Source organism: Miniopterus schreibersii, assembly GCF_964146895.1.
Source record: "Miniopterus schreibersii genome assembly, chromosome: 11".
NCBI classification, from domain to species: domain Eukaryota; kingdom Metazoa; phylum Chordata; class Mammalia; order Chiroptera; family Miniopteridae; genus Miniopterus; species Miniopterus schreibersii.
In genome coordinates, this window is record NC_138111.1 from 60792352 (window position 1) to 60811913 (window position 19562).

Genomic DNA, 19562 nt, shown 5'->3' on the forward strand with positions numbered 1-19562 from the left:
AATTACCAATGTCCATTACCAATGTCCACACGTCACATGTTCCTGATTCCTCTCAAACAACCCAATAGTTAGTAGAAGCCAATTGACAGCTTCCAAAATCTTGTTGGCCTTTCCACAAGTTAATGGAAGCCACAGCTACCATCTAGTAGCTGTGGAAGGCCAACCATACTAGATCCATTTGCTTACTTAACATTACCTGTCCCCTTTTTTCAGAAGTGGGAACTGGCTGGGTGAAGTTAAGTAACTAAGGAACTGGGCATAAGTGGCAGAGCTGGTATGTGAACTTGTGCATGTGTGTTTAGAGCCCTGGCTCCTTGCATAACACCACACTTGACAGCCCCTTGAACCCCTTAGAAAGCCATTGTATCCTCTCACCCAGCCATCTCTGTATTAGACCAGAAAGAGCAAATGTTACCAGAAGCAGTTTAAAAGGAATTGGACTCCTTGCTTGTAACTATTTACCTCAGACGCCCAAACACACAAATACAACAGCAGGATCTGTGAGGGCGTCAATCCAATATAAACTCTCAGGGCTACCACAATAGCTTTGGAAACAAGCCAATGATTATACAAGCATTGCATTGAACTTCTTAATCTCTCCTAGAAAACTTCTTATTAAACAATGAGATGGGGTCAGTGTTATGAACCTTTGTGTTTACACCTCCCTGGAAGCTTTTATTTTTTTGCATTTGACCTTTCCAGCCAAAAGACTTTAACCATACGGGTCATCTGTCAGTGGCCACCTTCACCATCCAGTGGATCCTGCCCCCTGACTCAGGAGTCTGGGTCTGCAGCGTGAACACGGTGGCTGGGATGGTGGAAAAGCCTTTCAACATTTCTGTGAAAGGTAAGCTCCATTTTCCAGAGGAAGAGCTTGTATCCTTGATGTGCTTTGTTTATGTTTCGCTGGGTGCTGCTTCCAGATAGAAATGTTATCTGACCACTAAAATGTCTTTTGGATATTTTCCAGGATACTAAGCCTTTAAAATTTTTTTCTGTGCATGGAAATGGAAAGGAAGGATTAAGTATATGACCCTTGGAGTCACATAGCCTTGGGTTTGACTTTTGTCCCTAATGGCTAGTTACTTTGTGTGTGGCCCTGGGCAAATGAATTTAACCTCTCCGAGCCTTTCTTTATTTGTGAATGAAGCTTAGTTTCTCTACCTCTCAGGGTTATCGCCAAGATTTATTAGGTACATACAACACTTGGAATTGTGTCTGGTACAAAATGTCCGGTCATGTTTGTATTTCATAAAAAGTTTCATTATTGTTGTGACTTCAACATTGTGACTTCCTATTCATTATTTTAGAGAATTATTTGGGAATTTTTTGAGGATTATGCTATATAATTAACATGAATAATTTTTTCCACGTATTCAGTGTTGTGTATCTCCTGCTACAAATTTGTATTTCAGAATTCAAATTAATCTTTGTGGGTGTATGTACATTTGTAGCTTGAAAAGAAGAAATAAAGTGAAAGTAAACCCAAGTTAGCTTGGCAGGTGTACATGGATACAACAAGGAGTTTTAAATTTGGAAGTTACTTATTAATCCATTTGGACAAAAACACCTAACAGCTCTTGGTATATATTCTTGGAAAGGCAGTGGGCTAACTGCCTCACCACATACTCTGTCTTATTTAATCTTTATAAGAAACTCAATAGATATTGTTGCTCCCACTTCACCAGTCAGGAAATGGGTTCAGAAGGTTTAGTTTCCTTGTCTAAGGTAGTACATCTGCTAAGCAACGAATCTGAACTTTGAATCTGGGTCTCCTGACTCCAAACCCGGCACCATTTTGCTTTCTGAGCCTCTTGTATTACAGACGAGGAAGCAAGATGACCGAGGTTGACTTCTAGTTGACCCACTTCATTACTTGACTAGGAATCTTTGGGAGAACCGAGAGGTATTTTCTATAAATGAAATGAATATAAATACCTAGAACATAATCTTTTCTTTTTAAAAGGTCAGTCACAACAATAACATAAGTAGAGCCTCATAGGTTTGGATACTCTGCCATGAGAATCCATGTAAACCTCAGAATCCTCAATATTTTCAGAGTGCTCTCTTCAGAAACTGATCGAAGAAAATGTGTATCCAGACTTGCCTGACTTAACACTGGCAGAGTTGCCTGCAGTCAGGGCCTACTGCTCCATTAAGCTTCTTCCTAGCTTTATTATCCTGAACTTGGGCAACTTACTGCACAGCCTTTATTTACTCAGTCAGCAGAATTTGCTAAAGGACTATTATGTTCTAGGCTTGGATATATAGCAACGAGCAATACAAGAAAAAAAGCTCTCCCATCATGGAGCTTCCATTCCCACAGGGAGATATAAACAATGAACAAGTAAATAAGTAAAATGTCTAGCTTGCTGAGATGCTAAGTGCCATGGAGACGACTAAAGCAGAAATGAGCGTAGAGAATGCTGGGGCAGGGCTGGAGGGGTAACATTTAAAATGGGGTTGTCAGGCTTCCCTGAGAAGACGATATTGAGCAGAGGCTTGAAGGTCATTTTTACAGATGGTGAGTCAAAACATTAAGACCGAGAGGTAAAGTAAAGTTGTTGAACATTGTAATGTCCTCTGAAATCTAAAAGAGTCCACATTATGTAATATACACTCTTGTGGAGAAAACATCCCAACCATTGTGCATTTCTGAGGAGGCCAGGCTAAGGGAGCTACAGAGCTCACTGGAAATTCAGTTGACAGTTACTCAGCACCTGGTGAACACACCTACATGGTCTTTGACTTAATGGAGTTCAGAGTCTACTGCAGTGTTTTACAACCTTTTTATCACTATCTATTAAGGAGTCCTCTTAGAAATTTTATTCCAAAATTCTACTCCCATCACCATAAAATATTAACATCACAGATGTACTGTATATGTTTATGTACTGTGGCTTTTACAAACCATTGTAATAGTTAACATTTTTTTTACCCTCCAAGAACCAATTTTCACCTCTTTGGCGGGGTGCTATTATCCCCACTGAGAATATGGTCTTTGAGATGGGAGACTATTCTGGGTTATCCAGATGGATCCACTCTAATCACATGTGTCCTTAAAAGCAAAGAACCTTTCCTGACTCTAGTCAGAAAGATATGTTACAGTGGAAGAAGGGTCAGAGAGATGCAGCTTGTTGACTTTGCAGATGGAGGAAGGGGCCAGGAGCCGAGGAATGCAGGTAGTTTCTAGAAGCTGGAAAGAACAAGGAAACATTCTTCTGTTGTATAGCCTCCAGAAAGGAACACAGCCCTGCTAACACCGTGATGTTGGCCCAGTGAGACCCATGTCTGACTTCTGGCCTTCAGAACTGTAAGACAATGATTTTGTGTTGTTTCCAGCAACACCCTGTGCCCCCCTCTGAGAGAGAGAGAGAATACATAGTGTAGTGGGAAAACTGATATCAAAAAAATCACACTAAATCACAAAGAGTAAGTTGAAAATCACAATGAAGCAACAGTATGAATTCTGTGAAAGCCTAACTGAGGCTCTAGGATAGCCCTTGTGAAGAAGTCACATTGCACGTGAGAGGTGAGTGATGGGTAAGAGTTAACTAGAGAATTGTGGGAGGTGGAGCATTCCTTCCCGGAGAACATATACAATGAACCTGAGATGAAGAGGAACTTGGTGCATGGTTAGTTGGATGAACTGGAAGTTGGTCAGTGGAACTGGAGGGTATTGGATAAGGGGGAAGAAGAGGCTGGAGAGGAGGCAGGGGCTCACTCATGGAAGGCCTGGCAGGACATGGTATAAATTTTAGATTTTATTCTAAACATAATGGGAATCCATTGAAAGGTCTTGAGCAGAGAAATGCTCCTATTTTAAGGGAGCACTTTGACTGTGGCTAATGGGTTGGAGAGACACGAGCTGAGTGGGGAGATCACAGAGCAGGTGACTACTCTGAATCTGAGCAGAGAGCTCCAAGAGTGTGCTGTTGGAAATGTAAAAGCGCTCACCTCCTCCCCCACCTAAGATCAACGATCAAACCCCAAATCCAAGAACTAATCTGATTGCTGAAATTTTGTTTAGTTCTTCCAAAGCCCTTGAATGCCCCACACGTGATTGACACTGGACATAACTTTGCTGTCATCAACATCAGCTCTGAGCCTTACTTTGGGGACGGACCAATCAAATCCAAGAAGCTTCTCTACAAACCTGTCAATCATTATGAAGCTTGGCGGCACATTGACGGTAAGGCTGGGACAGGAGAGGCTCGGGCTGGAGATGTGGCACCAGGAAGGAAAGTTTTCCCCACATATAGAAATCCCTTTCCTTGTCTTAACTCTTCCTGGTGGTGGTGTTTGTAGCAGAGGGTCTCATTTCAGAGCATTCAAGATAGAGAGTGGGGGCCCTCTGAGTTCTGGAAGTCGGGGTGTGCTTTGGAGCACAGAACAGACTGTACCAGGAGTGGCTGTCTGTATCAATATTTCTTTTTCAGGCTTCTCTGGCTCTCTAATCCTGTTTTTAGTTACTCTGTCTTGGTTGGTCATGGTGGAAGATACATGTTTATGCCATAAATATGATAACAGGAAATTCCAGGGTCTGCTGGAAAGACAGAGAGACCTGATCTGCTTAAATTCGAGGGGCGATTGTTGCTGCTATATTGAGTTGTTTGTTCTCCTTTCTCACTTGAATCTTGCCCAGTCCTGCAGGCCCCTAACCCACAGAGATTGTGAGAGGAATGTGGGCCTGAAAAGTTTACACTGTGGCCAACAGGAATGGAGTACAGGGAGGAGGGGTGTGGCAAAGACTACATGCTCCTCCCTCAACCTCCTGAAAGAAAAAATAATTCCACAAAATGTGATAAGCTGTCAAAAGTTCATAAAAAGTTTAATGAATTAATTTGTTAAATTTATTTTGGAACACAAGTTAGAGTTCTGTTTGTTGCATGATGATGTATAATCATAATTTTTTAAAAAATGCACATTATCTATTGACAATGCTGCTTGAATTGTGCCATCCCGTAGAGAGATCTGCCACATGCTTCTGTAGCAACACACATCCCTCCACCAAGACTCTCCTCTCACTGTGCCTGTGAGTTTCTGGAAAGGGCAAGGAAGTTAAAAAAGAGAGAGAGAGAAGAAAAGGAGGGGTTTTGGCTTAATAATGCTAGCCGATCTGGGTATGTTGAATAAAGCCATGGTATTATTACTGAGCTCTTCACATTCTATTGTAGACTCGGCTGAAATTCAAAATCCCAGCGACTTAAGGCTGATTTGTGGGATTGCTGCTTCTAACATCAATGGCCAGGTCTTATTAAAAAAGCAGCTTTTTAAAAAATATGCTGGTAATAATTCATAGTCTCTTTTTACAAGTAGACATCCACAAAATGGCCTTCCAAGGACTCTTAAACACAGCCTACTTTTTCCTTGCTCACTGGGAATTTATCGCCTGGGGAGGCAAATGTCTACCTTTGCAGGGCCTGTGGGGAAGGAGGCTGGATAAAGCCAACAGCTGAGAAAAGCAGCCTGTACCATTTGCCAATGGGACCCGTGTACTCCAGGACCCTCCCTCTGTAATGCTCTGACGAGTACAAATCCAATATTCTGTCATTGTGAGCAAACCCTCTTAATACCTTGCCTGCAATCACTATATGTGCTTGAAAACAGTCGAAATTAAGTTACTTCATATTATTCTAAATTGAGATCCCCCCCCCAATCAGATTGGTATTCCATATGGTTGAGGATTTGTGTGATTTTATGATTTTACTCTACAAATGAAAAGACTAGAGCGGAAATGATTAGTGGCACAGAGACACTTATATTAATGTACCTGGAGACTTCCTTTGAAACCCTTATGTGTCTTATATTAGGAATGGTGAGGCCCTGAAGGAGGAATTGCCTCTCTGTCTCACTAAGACATTGTATTTTTAAAAACCAGACATTAGTTCCCATCACAATAACAACATTCCAGTTTAGAGAATGTAAAAGAATGTCAACCTAAGTTTCCTGGACTTTCCCTCTTCTCAGTGACAAATGAGATCGTTACACTCAACTATTTGGAGCCTCGAACAGAATACGAGCTCTGCGTGCAGCTGGTCCGGCGTGGAGAGGGCGGGGAAGGGCATCCTGGCCCCGTGAGACGGTTCACAACAACTTCTATCGGTCAGTTGGAGCAAACAGCATTTATTCACGAGCCGGGTGGGAGGGGGAGGAAGGGGAAAGAGGAAGGAAGACCAGGAAGGGTGGTGGTGGGTGAGTGGGTGGGTGGGGATGGAGGTGGAAGGAGTTCGCTTTTGAATGGGTGGGAAAGTGACAGGAAGGGTAGCAACTTGGAGCCAAACGTTCCTTTATTTGGGCTGCACGCTGCTCTATCTCCCTGGGGGAGGGGGTCGGTGGCAATCCAGGGACAGAGGAGGAAGCAGATGAACCTTCAGGAAGCAGAGACATCCCTCAGGAGTTGGGAGTTACTTAGCAGCAACTGTGCTGAGCCTTGGCTGCTGGGTCTTACCCACAGTTTCCTGTTTCCATCTTAGGGCCCAGGCCAGGCTCTTGCCACATACATCAGAAATCCCAGTTTATTTATTTTTAAAAATAATTTTTTAGTTTTTCAAAGTAATCCATGCACATAGTTAAAACATCAAATAAAATGAAAGGCTTTTATCTAAAGACCAGCAGCCCCCGCTCCACCCTCCAGCTCCTAGTCCTGCTTCCTATAGGCCACCACTTTTATCTCCTTAGGCTATTTCTTATAGTCTATACCTCCATGTTTCTAAGTTGACGGTTCTTAAACATCAGTGCTCAGCAGAATAACCTGGAGGGTTTGCTAGAACAGATTTCTGAGCCCCACCCTAGAGTTTCTGATTCCACAGGTTTGGGATAGGGAGTGGGGCTCAAGAAAGTTTGCAAGTGGTGCTGGTCCTGGGTCCACACGCTCTAAGTAATTCATATAGCAATATTTCTCTTGATTTTTTGAGAGAGAGGGAGGAAGGGAAGAGAGAGAAACATGTTCCATTTAGTTATGCATTCATTGGTTGATTCTGGTATGTGTCCTGACCAAGGATCCAACCGCAATGTTGGCATATTGGGAGGAGGCTCTACCCAGCAGAGCTACCCAGCCAGGGTGTAATATTTCTTGACTAATCAATGTTAGTCACTATCTATTGGCCTTATGTTGTATTAATTGAAGACTCCTTGAATTTGTGAGGTTTCCTTGAGGCTAATGGGGCTCCAGCTTTCTGCTACCCAGGTGTCCTCCTCTGAAATACCCGATTGACCCTGTAAAGCTTCTTTTCTAGTGTTTACCGTGTATAACCGCCTGTGACTATCTCCTGGTCAGTGCTTATGGTTTCAAGTTCACATATGTTTAATTCATATGAACTTAAAGGGTAAGAATTATCACCTTCCCCATTTGACAGAGTGAAAAGTAGCGTCTCAGAGTGGTTAATAACTTGCCCATGGTGATGTACCTGATGCGTTACCACACTGGGTATTCAGACTTAATATTTTTTGTTTCTCCAATTATTATTATTGTTTTTACCCAGGAGCCCAAAAGCACCATTTCTTTATTCCACTTGATCAGTTTTCCTATTTTTTAGTCCATTTACTAAAGGCAGAGGGATATGAGTGATTTAGTGAGAAACTAGGAAGGACATCTAGTTGTCCTGCAGGGCTGAGCAGCCCTAACATAGACCCCCACTCCCACATCCCCCACCTCATTTCCGCGTAACCAGCAGCATCTGAAAGAACCCAATAGGACTCAAGAGCTACTCTGGTGCTTGTAGGAGCGTTGCACAAGTGAGAAATGGTTTCCTGGGAGCCCACCAGGTAGTAAACACAAAAAAACCCACACCAGAAACTCTATGTAAGTTAGATGACAAAGGGATCTCTGTGACTATAACCAAAGAGCTCCCTGGCACGTGGTCAGGTTGACGCCGCAGAACTCAGCACTCGGAGCATGTCCCAGCAGGATGTATTCAGAGGTCTCTTGGAATATTTCATAGTTTCCAAGGGTAGACGGGAAGGGACTTCTTGATGTTTGTTTTTTCATTTATCTGGCAGTTGCACTACTTATAATTGTGTTGGTGGAGTGGTGGAGGCCATGGAGGCCAGGAGGATATTCTGAACATGGTACAAAGAGGGCAGGTAGGGAGGGGTGAAGGGTAAGTCATGCTCCTGAAGGAAAGAGAAAAGGGAAGTGGCCATTTATGGAGTTAGTCCTGTGTGCCAGGCATGGGCTTAGAAGGTTTGCATGTGTGGCTCCAAACATCAAGCTTCTGTCTGCTTAGGGATTATAGGCCTGTCTAACCACTCTGGGTGGCTTATTTTTGAACTTAAATTTTCAAGGTGAGCAAAAGGAATTGACATCACCTCTCTCTGTTTGCAAAGGTTGTAGAGAAAGGACCCGTGAAAGCATTAGCATGATGCCAGGCAAACTGCAGGTTCACTTGCTGGTTCTCCCTAGTCTAAGGGCAGCCAGAGCTGGCGGTGAGAGCCACTTTCCCGGTGCAGGGAAACAGCCCCTCCCTCTTCTAGTCCACAAGGCAGTGTTTCTCAACCTTTTTATTTTTATTTTTTAATTATCGCCCCTAAGGAGATTTTAGATATATTTGTCCGTAGGAAAAATATTAATTTATTATTATTAAGTGAAAACACACAGATTTCTCTTCTGTCCACTGACACAAAATAAGAAATTTTAGGCAGGAAGGAAGGAAGGGAGAGAGGGAGAGAGGGAGGGAAGGAGGTCATGATGATAGAGCATGTAACGCATTCTAAGCATTTTCACATCTATTATCTCATTTATTCCTCCTGAGTCTGGAAGATGGGTATTTTCATTTTGTGTTACATGTGAATTTGGAGAGGTTGTAAATTTTCCCAAGGTCACAGATTGAAGTGGCATGCTCTTGTCTCTCTGATTTCAAAACCCATATTGCTTCCATTCTGTTACTCTCTGGTAGCCCAGGCTCTTGTGGGCAATTGTGGCCCACAAAAAAAGGGAGCGCAGACCTTCATGTGATCAGAGCAGGGCTAGGCCTGGCCCTGCCACCACAGTTGTTAGCATGTCTGAAATTCTCCTTGTTAAGGAGAATTGTTTTAAAATGTGTTACTCAGAATGGTAAGAGAAACACTCACCTACAAACCCATAAACTTGGCAAAGCCTCTGTTTTTATTTTTATCAGTTTCCTTCCTATCTCTCACCAGTTGTAGACATGACTTTTACCAAGTTGCAATGAGACTTTTTTGCTCACATATTATAAATATTTTTATTGGGTTTTCATACTTTTCCCAATTATCTATTTTTAAAAAGCCATTGGATGGCTATATCATAATTTATTATAGCATTTCCCTATTTTGAGCATTTAGGTTTCTTCCAATATTTTGCTATTATAAATAATGTTATAATGAACATCTTCATGCACATAAGTTTTCTCTTCCTTTGGATTCTTTCTTTTTTTAAAAAAATTATTGATTTTAGAGAGAGAGAGGAAGGGGAGAGAGAGAGAAGCATCGATTTATTGTTCCATTTATTTATGCATTCATTGGTTGATTCTTATATGTGCCCTGACCAGACATCAGACCTGCAACCTTGGCATATTGGGACGACGCTATAAACAACTGAGCTGTGTGGCCAGGGCTGAATTATTTCTTTAGGGTAAATCCCTGGGAGTCAGATTATAGGCTCAAAGTATGTGTAATTTCTAGGGTTCTTGAAAAATATTCCTAATTATACTCCAAAGGGGTTAAATTCTTGTTACAATTATCCAAACTACTATTTGAATTTTTTTCAAGGTTTACTATTCTGGTAGGAAAAAGTATTGCAAGGCTCCTAGCTTGTGTTTATTTGATAGCTTGTGAAATTGCAGTATATTATTCTAGGAGCCAAGGTTATTCTGTAAAGCTGCCCTTTCGGGCTGTTTGTTACCTTCACCCTGTATAAAAACAATGATCTTTGTGGTTTTTCCCTAGGTCTCCCTCCTCCAAAAGGTCTCAGTCTCCTACCCAAAAGTCAGACCACTCTAAATTTGACCTGGCAACCAATATTTCCGAAATCAGAAGATGACTTTTATGTTGAAGTTGAAAGGAGGTCTGTGCAACTGAATGGTGATCAGCAAAATATTAAAGTACCAGGCAACCTGACATCTGTGCTACTTAACAATCTACACCCCAGGGAACAGTATATAGTTCGAGCCAGAGTCAATACGAAGGCCCAGGGGGAATGGAGTGAAGACGTCACCGCTTGGACCCTTAGCGACAGTAAGTGACTCCTGTTGCCTCAGTCTTTCCTGAATGACTGACTACTCATTTGAACTTAGACCATCACTTCCAGACTGTTTCTGAGGAATCATAAAAGGCAGTTAGTTGGGAATGGAGGCTAACCAGTGCCCTGCAACATATAAGACAGTTCCATGTAAATGGATTTGCAATAATTCAAGAAGGTCTGTGCTAAAATTCACCTCTCCTTGGTATGGAGTGATTTAGTAAATAAATTAATAACATGAATAAGATTTTTCTAAAGCTCATTTAATTTTTGACAGTTTTCAGGATTATCATGTATCTACATGCATACAGATGCTGATTAATTATAGATGGGTCTTTCTTAATCTTAAAAGTTAAATAACTTTGCTTGAAAAATATTGTTAACTGACAATTCTTGGAGCTACAATATATATTTGAGAGTAAGAATATGACTTTTCTTTCAAAATATTCTGCAATTTAGGCTTTTCTTAATTTCAGATTGGTCATTTAAAATTAGTTGCAACTTCTTGGGTTTCTTTGTGGTATCAAAAGTTTTCTCATCATTAAGCAGAGTTCTACTTTAATTCACGGCTTTAGAACCGTGCCTGCATTTGGAGACTTTGGAAAGGTTAGATGTTTCTTGGCCACACTAGCAATGACTTAAATCAGGATCGTGGTCCCTTGCCCACCCCCAAATTCAGAGGCTCTCCTCTGCCTCTAGGTATTGACGTCCTCAGTAACAGGTGTGGCACCTGGCTCAGTGTTTCTCCAGCCACTCTCTTCTTGTGCCAGTGGTGTGGACATCTCAACTGTTTTGTTGTTGTTTAATTCTCAAGAGAGGATATTTTTCCCATTGCTTTTCACAGAGAGTGGAAGGGCAGGGGTAGAGGGGGAGAGAGAGAGAGAGAAACACTGATGTGAGAGAGACACATCAATTGGTTGCCTCCTGCACAAGCCCCAGCCAGGGTCAGGGATTGAACCTGGAACTGAGGTACATGCCCTTGACCAGAATCGAACCCAAGACCCTTCAATCCACAGGCCAATGCTCTAACCACTTAGCAGGCCAGCTAGGACTCAACTGTTTTTTTCAATGTTTAGGGATTCTTCATAATTTTTTACAATTCTGTGAAATTTAAAAATTACAAGAAGTACAGCGAATGATACAACAAATATTCACATTCCTACCACCCTGAATTAACAACTGCTAATATTTTGTCATATTTACTTTCAGCTTTTTTACTGATTTGCGGAAATAATAACACAAGACATATACACCAAAATCCTCTTTGACCACCATTGCTACTCTAATTCTGTTTTCCTCTCCCCAGAGACAACCAAAATTATGAGTTTGTCAGGTATCTTTCCATTCAATGTTGTATAATTTTAATACATTATATATCCATAGTTTACATATACATACATATTATTCTTTATCTTGCTTTTTTGAATAAATGTCATTTTTATCTATCCATGTTAATTTGCTTATATCTGACATATGTTTTTTTAACTTCTGCATAATTGTTTGTTATGACTATATCATCTTATTTATCCCTTCCTTTTTTGCTAGAAATTTCGACTTTCGTTTCTTTTCTTTACTACAGTATCACAAACAAAAATCCAGTGGCCATCCTTGTACGTGGCTCCTTGAGCATAGGTGGGAGAGCTTCTCTGGGAGCATGTCCAGAGAGGAGCCACTGGCTGTTTCCCTCTGCGGTGACTGTTCCGTGTGTGCCATGCCCAGGAGTGCGCGAGCGTTCGCTTTGCCCTATGCCCATCTCCAGAGTCTTTAACTATATCTGTATTGCTTGATATTGTCAGACCTTTTTATTTTTGTTAATCTGAAAAGTCAAAAACAATTCCTCACTGTTAATTTCAGTTTTCATTTCCTTGATAACTACCAAGGTTAAGCATCATTTCTTGGGCATTTTGGGGGGACATTTAGATTTCCTCTTGTTTGATATATTTGCTGATATACTTTTCCCATTGGCTTGGTTGTCGTCTTCTACTGATTTTTTAAAATTGTTTATATAATTTGGATACTAATATTATTATGTGCACTGCAAATACATCCTCCTAATCTCTTTATTTTCACCTTGTTTGTGGTGTTTTTTACTCTATGCACAGTTTACGTGCAATCAGACCTGTTGAAATTTGCCTTTGTGATTTGTACTTTTTATGTTCCTACCCCAAGGTCATACATATATTCTCTATATTTTTCCCAGTAGTTGTAGTGTTTTGTTTTTTGCATATTTAGGTGTTTAAGAGGATATAGGGATGTTATTTTGAGGTATAGTGTAAGCATTTTAATCTTTTAATGTCAGTCTTATTGGTTCACATATGGCAAGCCAATGGTCCCCGTGCCATACATTGAATAGTCCCGCTAGTGACCTGTGATGCCTTCTGCATCTTACGCCGAGTTCTCATGTTGGTTTTGCTTCTGTTTCTGGGCACTCTGTTCTCTTCCACTGACTTGTGGGCTTGTTCCTGTACCATTTCCAACCTGTTTAAATTGCTACAGATTTATTAAATGTTTTGATAACTGTAGGGTGAGTCATTATTTTCTTTTTCAAAGTTGTCTTAGATGTTCATTCACTAGTCTATATAAATTTTTACCCTCATTAGAATGACATACCATCAAATCGCATCACATTGATCATATTTATAAAATTAAATAAAAACTAGTTAGTAATCACTGAAAGAGGACTTACCTTGTGCGGAATTTGATGAAGGGGGTGGGATTATGCTGGTGGTGATGGTAGAGAGCTGAGGTTGGCAGGGTGGGAGCCGGTCCCTACATGGTCAGGAGATTGGGGCAAGGAGGGTGTGGATGAAAACATTTCAGTCTTAACTGGTATAGTAATTAATATTCTATGTTATCATTGGCTGATGTTGCATATAGACTGTTCAGGAGTCAAATTAATGCTTCTAGTTTAAAGTTTATGTTGGTGACCACCCCAGCAATTCCATCTGGACCAAGTGTAAGGGAGTGAAATGAATTAGATTTGGCATATGGCCCCAAACATATGTAAAAAATAATAGTGTAATGTGTTCTTATATATGTATATGTAGAGTATCTCATTTGACACTTAGAGTGACATTAGGAGGAAATTAGAATAGGAATTATCATCACATTCAACAGACAGGGAACCTGAGACTCAGAGGAGGGAAAGTAACTTGGTCAGACTTATACAGCTAGTAACTCATGGCATCAGGATTCTAATTAACATTTCAGTTTTATATTTTGTTTATTTTTGCTAAACCATGCTACTCATTTGTCTCTTTGGATGGGGAACCAACTGCTTCAAAGCAAGGTCAGTTATTGGAGAATTTCCTTCATCAACTGTTCTAAATTGTTTACAATCTGATTAGCACTTCCTAAAGTGTTTTATTTTATTTTCAATTAGAGTTGACGTTAAATATTATATTAGTTTCAGGTGTATTGCATAGTGGTCTCCCCAATAAGTCTAGTAGTCATCTGACACCATACATAGTTATTACAATATTATTCACTAACTACCAATTTGTACTTCTTAATCCCTTCACCTTTTTCACCCAGTCCCCCAAACCCCTTCTCATCTGGTAACCATCAGTTTGTTCTCTGTGTCTGTGAGTCTGTTTCTGTTTTGTTTGTTCATTTATTTTGTTCTTTAGATTCCACTTATAAGTGAAATCATATGGTATTTGTCCTAAAGTGTTTTAGAATCTACTTTAGAGTCACCTGGGGAAGCTACTAAAATGTAGATTATTGGACTCAGACTCACTGAATCTAAATCAGAGGTCCACTCAGCGAGCCCAAGACTTTTATCTGGCATCAAATGAATAATTTGGTACATGCCAATTTATATATGACGTTTAATTGGCACCAAAATTATATTCATTATTATTCTGGCAGTTGTGCAATTTTTTTAAGCACAACTATACAAATACAAATACTAAATATGTTTATAGTAACCTGAAAATGTTAATATTCTTAATACTCTGTAATCCCTTGTGGGAAAGAAGTTTTTTTTATCTTTTTGCAAATATTTACAAAAAGCTTGGTACTGGATGCAAAGGGAGTTAAGACATATTGTTAATTAATTGTGATTTTGGATAATTTACCCCCTATTAGACATAGAGTATGACAGTCAGATTTGGAAGGCTCAAAATCTACTACCTAATCCTCATAGGTTGCAACAGTTACCTAAGGAGTACGATATGGGGAATCAACATCAGGGAAAAGAGGACAATTAGCATGAAGAAAAATCCCTGAGAATACCAAATAGAAAGAATATACATTAAGACATTGAAGGTTCTAATTTGCTTATAAGCCGTAACTTGGAGTGAAATGGCCTGGGTCTATTACTTGCTTACTGGAACCAGTACAGGTCCCTTCTGTTTTGAAGTCTGTTTTCTCACCACTAAAATTGGGATAATTAAAACCTCAGCATTGGCTACCTGCCTGCCTGCCTACGGAAGCACCTTGTAAACAGCCTCACAAATGGAAGGTACAGTTAATATCAAGGCCAAGACCTGGGAGTCATTCTTTCCTGAGTCAAAGGGTTTTAGACTTTATAGAGTCACGAAGTTCCCTTCTGGCCTGTCTCTGAAAGAAATTGAAGTGAGAGTGCAGGAATAATTCTGTGCATGTTGTCTTCACATCTGGAAAACCTCGAATATCTCTCTCTCCTCCTACCTATAACCCTAATGGAATATAATTTCTCTTTCCCCCAAATCTCTATGTCAGTTTGTTTACGAAGCGCTTAACACATTTTCTTATGTATGCACTCACTTGCTGCCGCTCCATAAAAGCATTTAGGGCAAGGATAGGTCACGTGGGACAGTGGCTAATTATAGACTATGGCATCAGATTGCCAGGAATTCAATCCTATTTCTTCTACTTAATAGCTATGTGACCTTGGCCAAGTCACTAGACCTCTCTGAGCCTCAACACTTATGGTGAGAATGTTATGAAGAGCCCGGCTAGGCGTGGCTCAGCAGTTGAGCATCAACTTAGGATCCAGGCGATTGGAGTTCAATTCCCAGTCAGGGCACATGCCCTGGCTGTGGGTTCGATCCCTGGTCAGGGGCGTGCAGGAGGCAGCCAATCAACAACGACTCTCTCATCATTGATGTTTCTCTCTCTCCCTCTCCCTTCCTCTCTCTGAAATCAATAAAGATATTTAAAAATATATATATTATGAAGATAAAATGAGTCACTATGTGGAAGGGCCTATATAAATGTCAGCTCTCATAATCTTTCTCTTCTCCCCAGAATCAAGAACAGTATAATACAGGTTTTTGGAGTAACAGAATTTCTAAGGCCTTAACTTAGGGTAAAGATGACAAACATGTGATATATGTTGTTACTTTCCCATCCTGCATTACTCCATCAGGTCTGCTACCAATTGCTGGGAATTACCATCTGAGAAAACACCTCTTAGCCACTCTCGGTTTATGAACTGACGTTAACTCTCTCTCAAAAGCATAGTAACCTACGAGATGACAGATATCTTAAGTGAAATATTATTGCGTGTGTGTTTTTAATTCTAGTCCTCCCTCCTCAACCTGAAAACATCAGGATTTCCAACATCACAGACTCTTCGGCCGTGATTTCCTGGACAATCTTGGACGGCTATTCTATTTCTTCTGTCATCATCCGCTACAAGGTTTGGGGCAAGAATGAAGACCAGCACATTGACGTGAAGATCAAGAATGTCACTGTCACCCGCTATCAGCTCAAGGGCCTAGAGCCCCAAACCGCTTACCAGGTGGACATTTTTGCAGAGAACAACATAGGGTCAAGCAACCCAACCCTTTCTTATGAGCTGACGACTCTCTCCAAGTCTCAAGGTTGGTAGAGCGGACAAGATCTAGAATTATTTCTGGAGAGTATCAGAAAAGCCCCACAAATATCTTATGTCTTAAGATATTTTCCTCACATTTCTGTCATGGGACATAATTCATTTGTCCTAACAGGCTTCACCATCTCTAAATAGGTCCTTAAAATGAAAACACCCCTGGGAAAGACCCTGTCACTCCATTGTCTGCTATTAAGCCTTAGCCTGAATTCGCCTGTCAGCATTCCCCACCCAGGAATATGAATTGGAGTCTGCAGAGGAAAAAGAGCATGGAACCTGCTTAGTGGAGGCAGATCTGTGCAGTGCTTCAGGGGAGGCTCCACGAACCACTCCATCTTTCTCAAAATGAACCCCTCGTTCAGCCTGGGTGACACTATGCTAACCTGAGTTTTCTACTTTTTGGATCCAGGCTATTATGTCTACACATCTGCCACTAACCCCTATCCCAGAGAGAGTAAGCTCTGAGATCGAGATCCCTCAGCGTGCCAGGCACGCCCTGCCCGGGGTGTGTGCCGGATAAAACCTGTTGGATGTAACTGGGAACTGGGGGGGGGGCAGGGGGGGGCTGAAGGAAGGGTGGAGCCTGCAGCACGTGGACCACCTTCCCTTTGCAGCTGATCTGAAGTGGCACCTCCTAGGCCTCTGCGTTTGCGACATGCGCGAGGGAATCGAGATAGAGGGGAGGGTGATTTCTGAGCATTTGTAATTGGAGCTAGAGTTTGTTTTTGCAGAAAATCTTATAGCACTAAAAATTTCTTGCTTCTCTTCAAGGTTACTGAGGGCTTAAGAAATAAAATCAAACACTCTCTGTTTCCAGCGCTGATTCTTTGGAACATTTTTGAAATGTCCAAGGAATGATGAGTGTGCCAACTACAGAGAACCATAGTTGTCCCGCCACATCCTTAAGAAATGCATCATTTTATAGTCCCTTGTGTTTTGGTGAAATGTATACAAGCTATACATAAAATACAAGCAGAATTAAGCAAGGCAAAACATAACACCCCTCTCTATTCCGATCCAGACATTTCTTCAAGCACACGTGCATAGAGGTAGAAGGAAAGATATATGGGCACAAAAGAATCTTGTAAGAAGACGGGGCCCTGCTCTTCATAAAATGCAGTGAATTGAATTTTACTTGAATTTAAATAAGGGACAGAACTGGAAGGATTAGACCTTAGTCTTTAATGGTTTATTCTGATTTGAGCCCTAAGTTTTATAGTTTCTCCCTCCACTCTTTCTTTCCTCTTTCCTTCCTCTTTCCTTCCTCTTTCTTTCCTTCCTCTTTCCTTTCTACTCCCATTGGTATCCTCAGGTTTTCTCCACCCACTTTTTAAAACAAGAAAACAAAACAGAACAAAATATCCTATTACGGACTCTAAGCTCTTAGCATCACAGCTTTTCTGAGTGGGAAAAATGTACAGGGAGGTGCAGCCCCCTTCCCAGCATCACACATCCAGTTAGGCTTTCTCACTGCTATTGGACAACGTCCATCGGCTTGGCCTCTACTTGGAAGTAAAAGCTGAACAAATGACAACCATGAATGATGACTGCATCGCCATTTAAAAAACACTTCTGCTTATTTTGAAAGGATCTTAAAACAACCCCATGAGTCAGACTCATCTCCACTGAGCTTCAGAAAATAAATGAGTAGCCCCAGGTCACACAACAATTGGGTGGCAGGGCCAGGGCGTCCGTGACGTTCTCATTGGCCACTCTCTGAACTAACCCGCCGCTTCTCCTGTGCCCCCGGCAGTGCCAGAAGAGCTCGGCGGCGGGCGGATGCTGCTCATCGCCATCCTGGGCTCGGCGGGAATGACCTGCCTGACTGTGCTGCTGGCCTTTCTGATCATGCTGCAGCTGAAGAGGGCGAACGTCCAGAGGAGAATGGCCCAGGCCTTCCAAAACGTGCGTGTCTCCTCTTCCCACTGGCGATGAGTGCAGGTCCACACGCGCGGGGCCTGCGCTGTCCAGCTGGGCGCCGGGCAGCTTTCTTGTAAACGCGTCCCTTAGGCGAGTCTCACCTTCTCTCTGGCTCCCATTATTAACTGGGAGATAACAGCATGACGATTGGGTTTCCTGTCCAAAATGGAATAATTCTGAGTGTGACAAAGTTGCTCTTAATAATTATGCAGGATCCCGGGCCTAAAACAGGACTGTTGCCCTTCCAAAATGAGATATATGTCATCCTGGTGATGAGTCACCAGAGAGAGTAGTCTTGCGATACGAAGAACGGGACATCTTTGGTAAGGAGTGACATGAGAGTGAGCAGACCTCAGGGGGTAGGTAATGGTGTGTGGCACCGGACAGGTTCCCCCTCATATGTGGGAGAGTGATATATACATGTGTGTATCTCCTACTCCTGTGTACCCTTTGGTCTGCTGCCATAGTTCATGGTACTTGGCATGGCCTCTCTCTTTAATCTAGGAATTCTTTTCATTATGTTTTTATTGATTTCAGAGAGGAAGGGAGATGGAGAGAGAAACAGAAACATCAATGATGAGAGAGAATCGCACAACCCAGGCATGTGTCCTGATGGGGAATCGAACCACGATCTCCTGGTTCATTGATTGAGGCTCAACCACTGAGCCACACCCGACAGGCTCATCTAGGAATTTTGACCACTAGTAGTGAAGATCTATAAAATCATACTTTACCTACAGGCATCCCACTGAAGTCCTTTGGTGTAGTACAACCTGAACGTAACTCTAGTTTGTGGTTTGAGACTGTAAAATTAATTTGTACCCAACTTTGTGAATTCTGTACATAAACCATTAAGTACAATGACATGTTCTCAGTGAGATGTATCTTGATGTACACATGTTCCTGAGATTCTGCTCAGTGGAGGACAGGGATGCTTTGTGATCTGACTTTGTGCCAGAGCTGGCTCACCTCAGGCTGTCCCTGGAGGGGCAGGACCAGCAACGGGTTGGCAGTGCTGGAACATGGCATGATGTAGTCAACAGCTACTTAAACTCAGGAGAAAAGGGGACACTGTGTTGGCTTTGCTGTAAGCCTCAGTCATCCTGAGGCCAGAGTCTGCTCCAGAGAAGGCCTGAGAGATTCTAAGCTTTAAGACTATGGGAGGGAGGGAGGGAGGGCGGGCCAAGAATGGACCAAGGTGATGCAAGGAAAGCTCTCACTGAGGCACATCCTGTGACTACCCCAGAGAGAATCTTCAAGTTCTATTTCGAGTAAGGAATGAACACTTGCTCATTCCACAGTAGAGTAGAAACTCAAGCATGACTAGCTTGGGGATGTGCCATGCCATGGCATACATGCTGTTATCTCCACTTCCCTCGCTCTGTGCAGACATTGCTAATCAATTGTGGCATGCTTCCCTGCAGACATTGCTAATCAATTGTGGCATGCTTCCCCACTGAGGCCTGGAATTGTGCCCAGACAGCTCTGTGGACAGCCAGCTCATCAGAGTGGGTTTGTTAGATAACACCTGTTTCCACCTCCATTCTCAAATTAGATATATTCTTTTTTCACCTGGTATGGGTATAACCTTAGAATTATAAAAAATCCTGACATGAAATATCTTTC

At 41.8% G+C, this 19562-nt stretch overlaps 1 protein-coding gene across 3 annotated transcripts in view; it reads left to right on the top strand.

Moving 5' to 3' along the window:
• The window catches only part of TEK (TEK receptor tyrosine kinase), a 97398-nt gene that overhangs the window by 59658 nt on the left and 18178 nt on the right, over nt 1-19562 (top strand). For all 3 annotated transcript variants that reach the window (XM_081152017.1, XM_081152019.1, XM_081152018.1), the window contains 6 exons: nt 703-847; nt 4031-4192; nt 5971-6105; nt 9907-10194; nt 15709-16008; nt 17770-17921. In XM_081152017.1, coding sequence (XP_081008143.1) covers nt 703-847; nt 4031-4192; nt 5971-6105; nt 9907-10194; nt 15709-16008; nt 17770-17921 — 1182 coding nt within the window. The remainder of the gene's footprint in view (nt 1-702; nt 848-4030; nt 4193-5970; nt 6106-9906; nt 10195-15708; nt 16009-17769; nt 17922-19562) is intronic.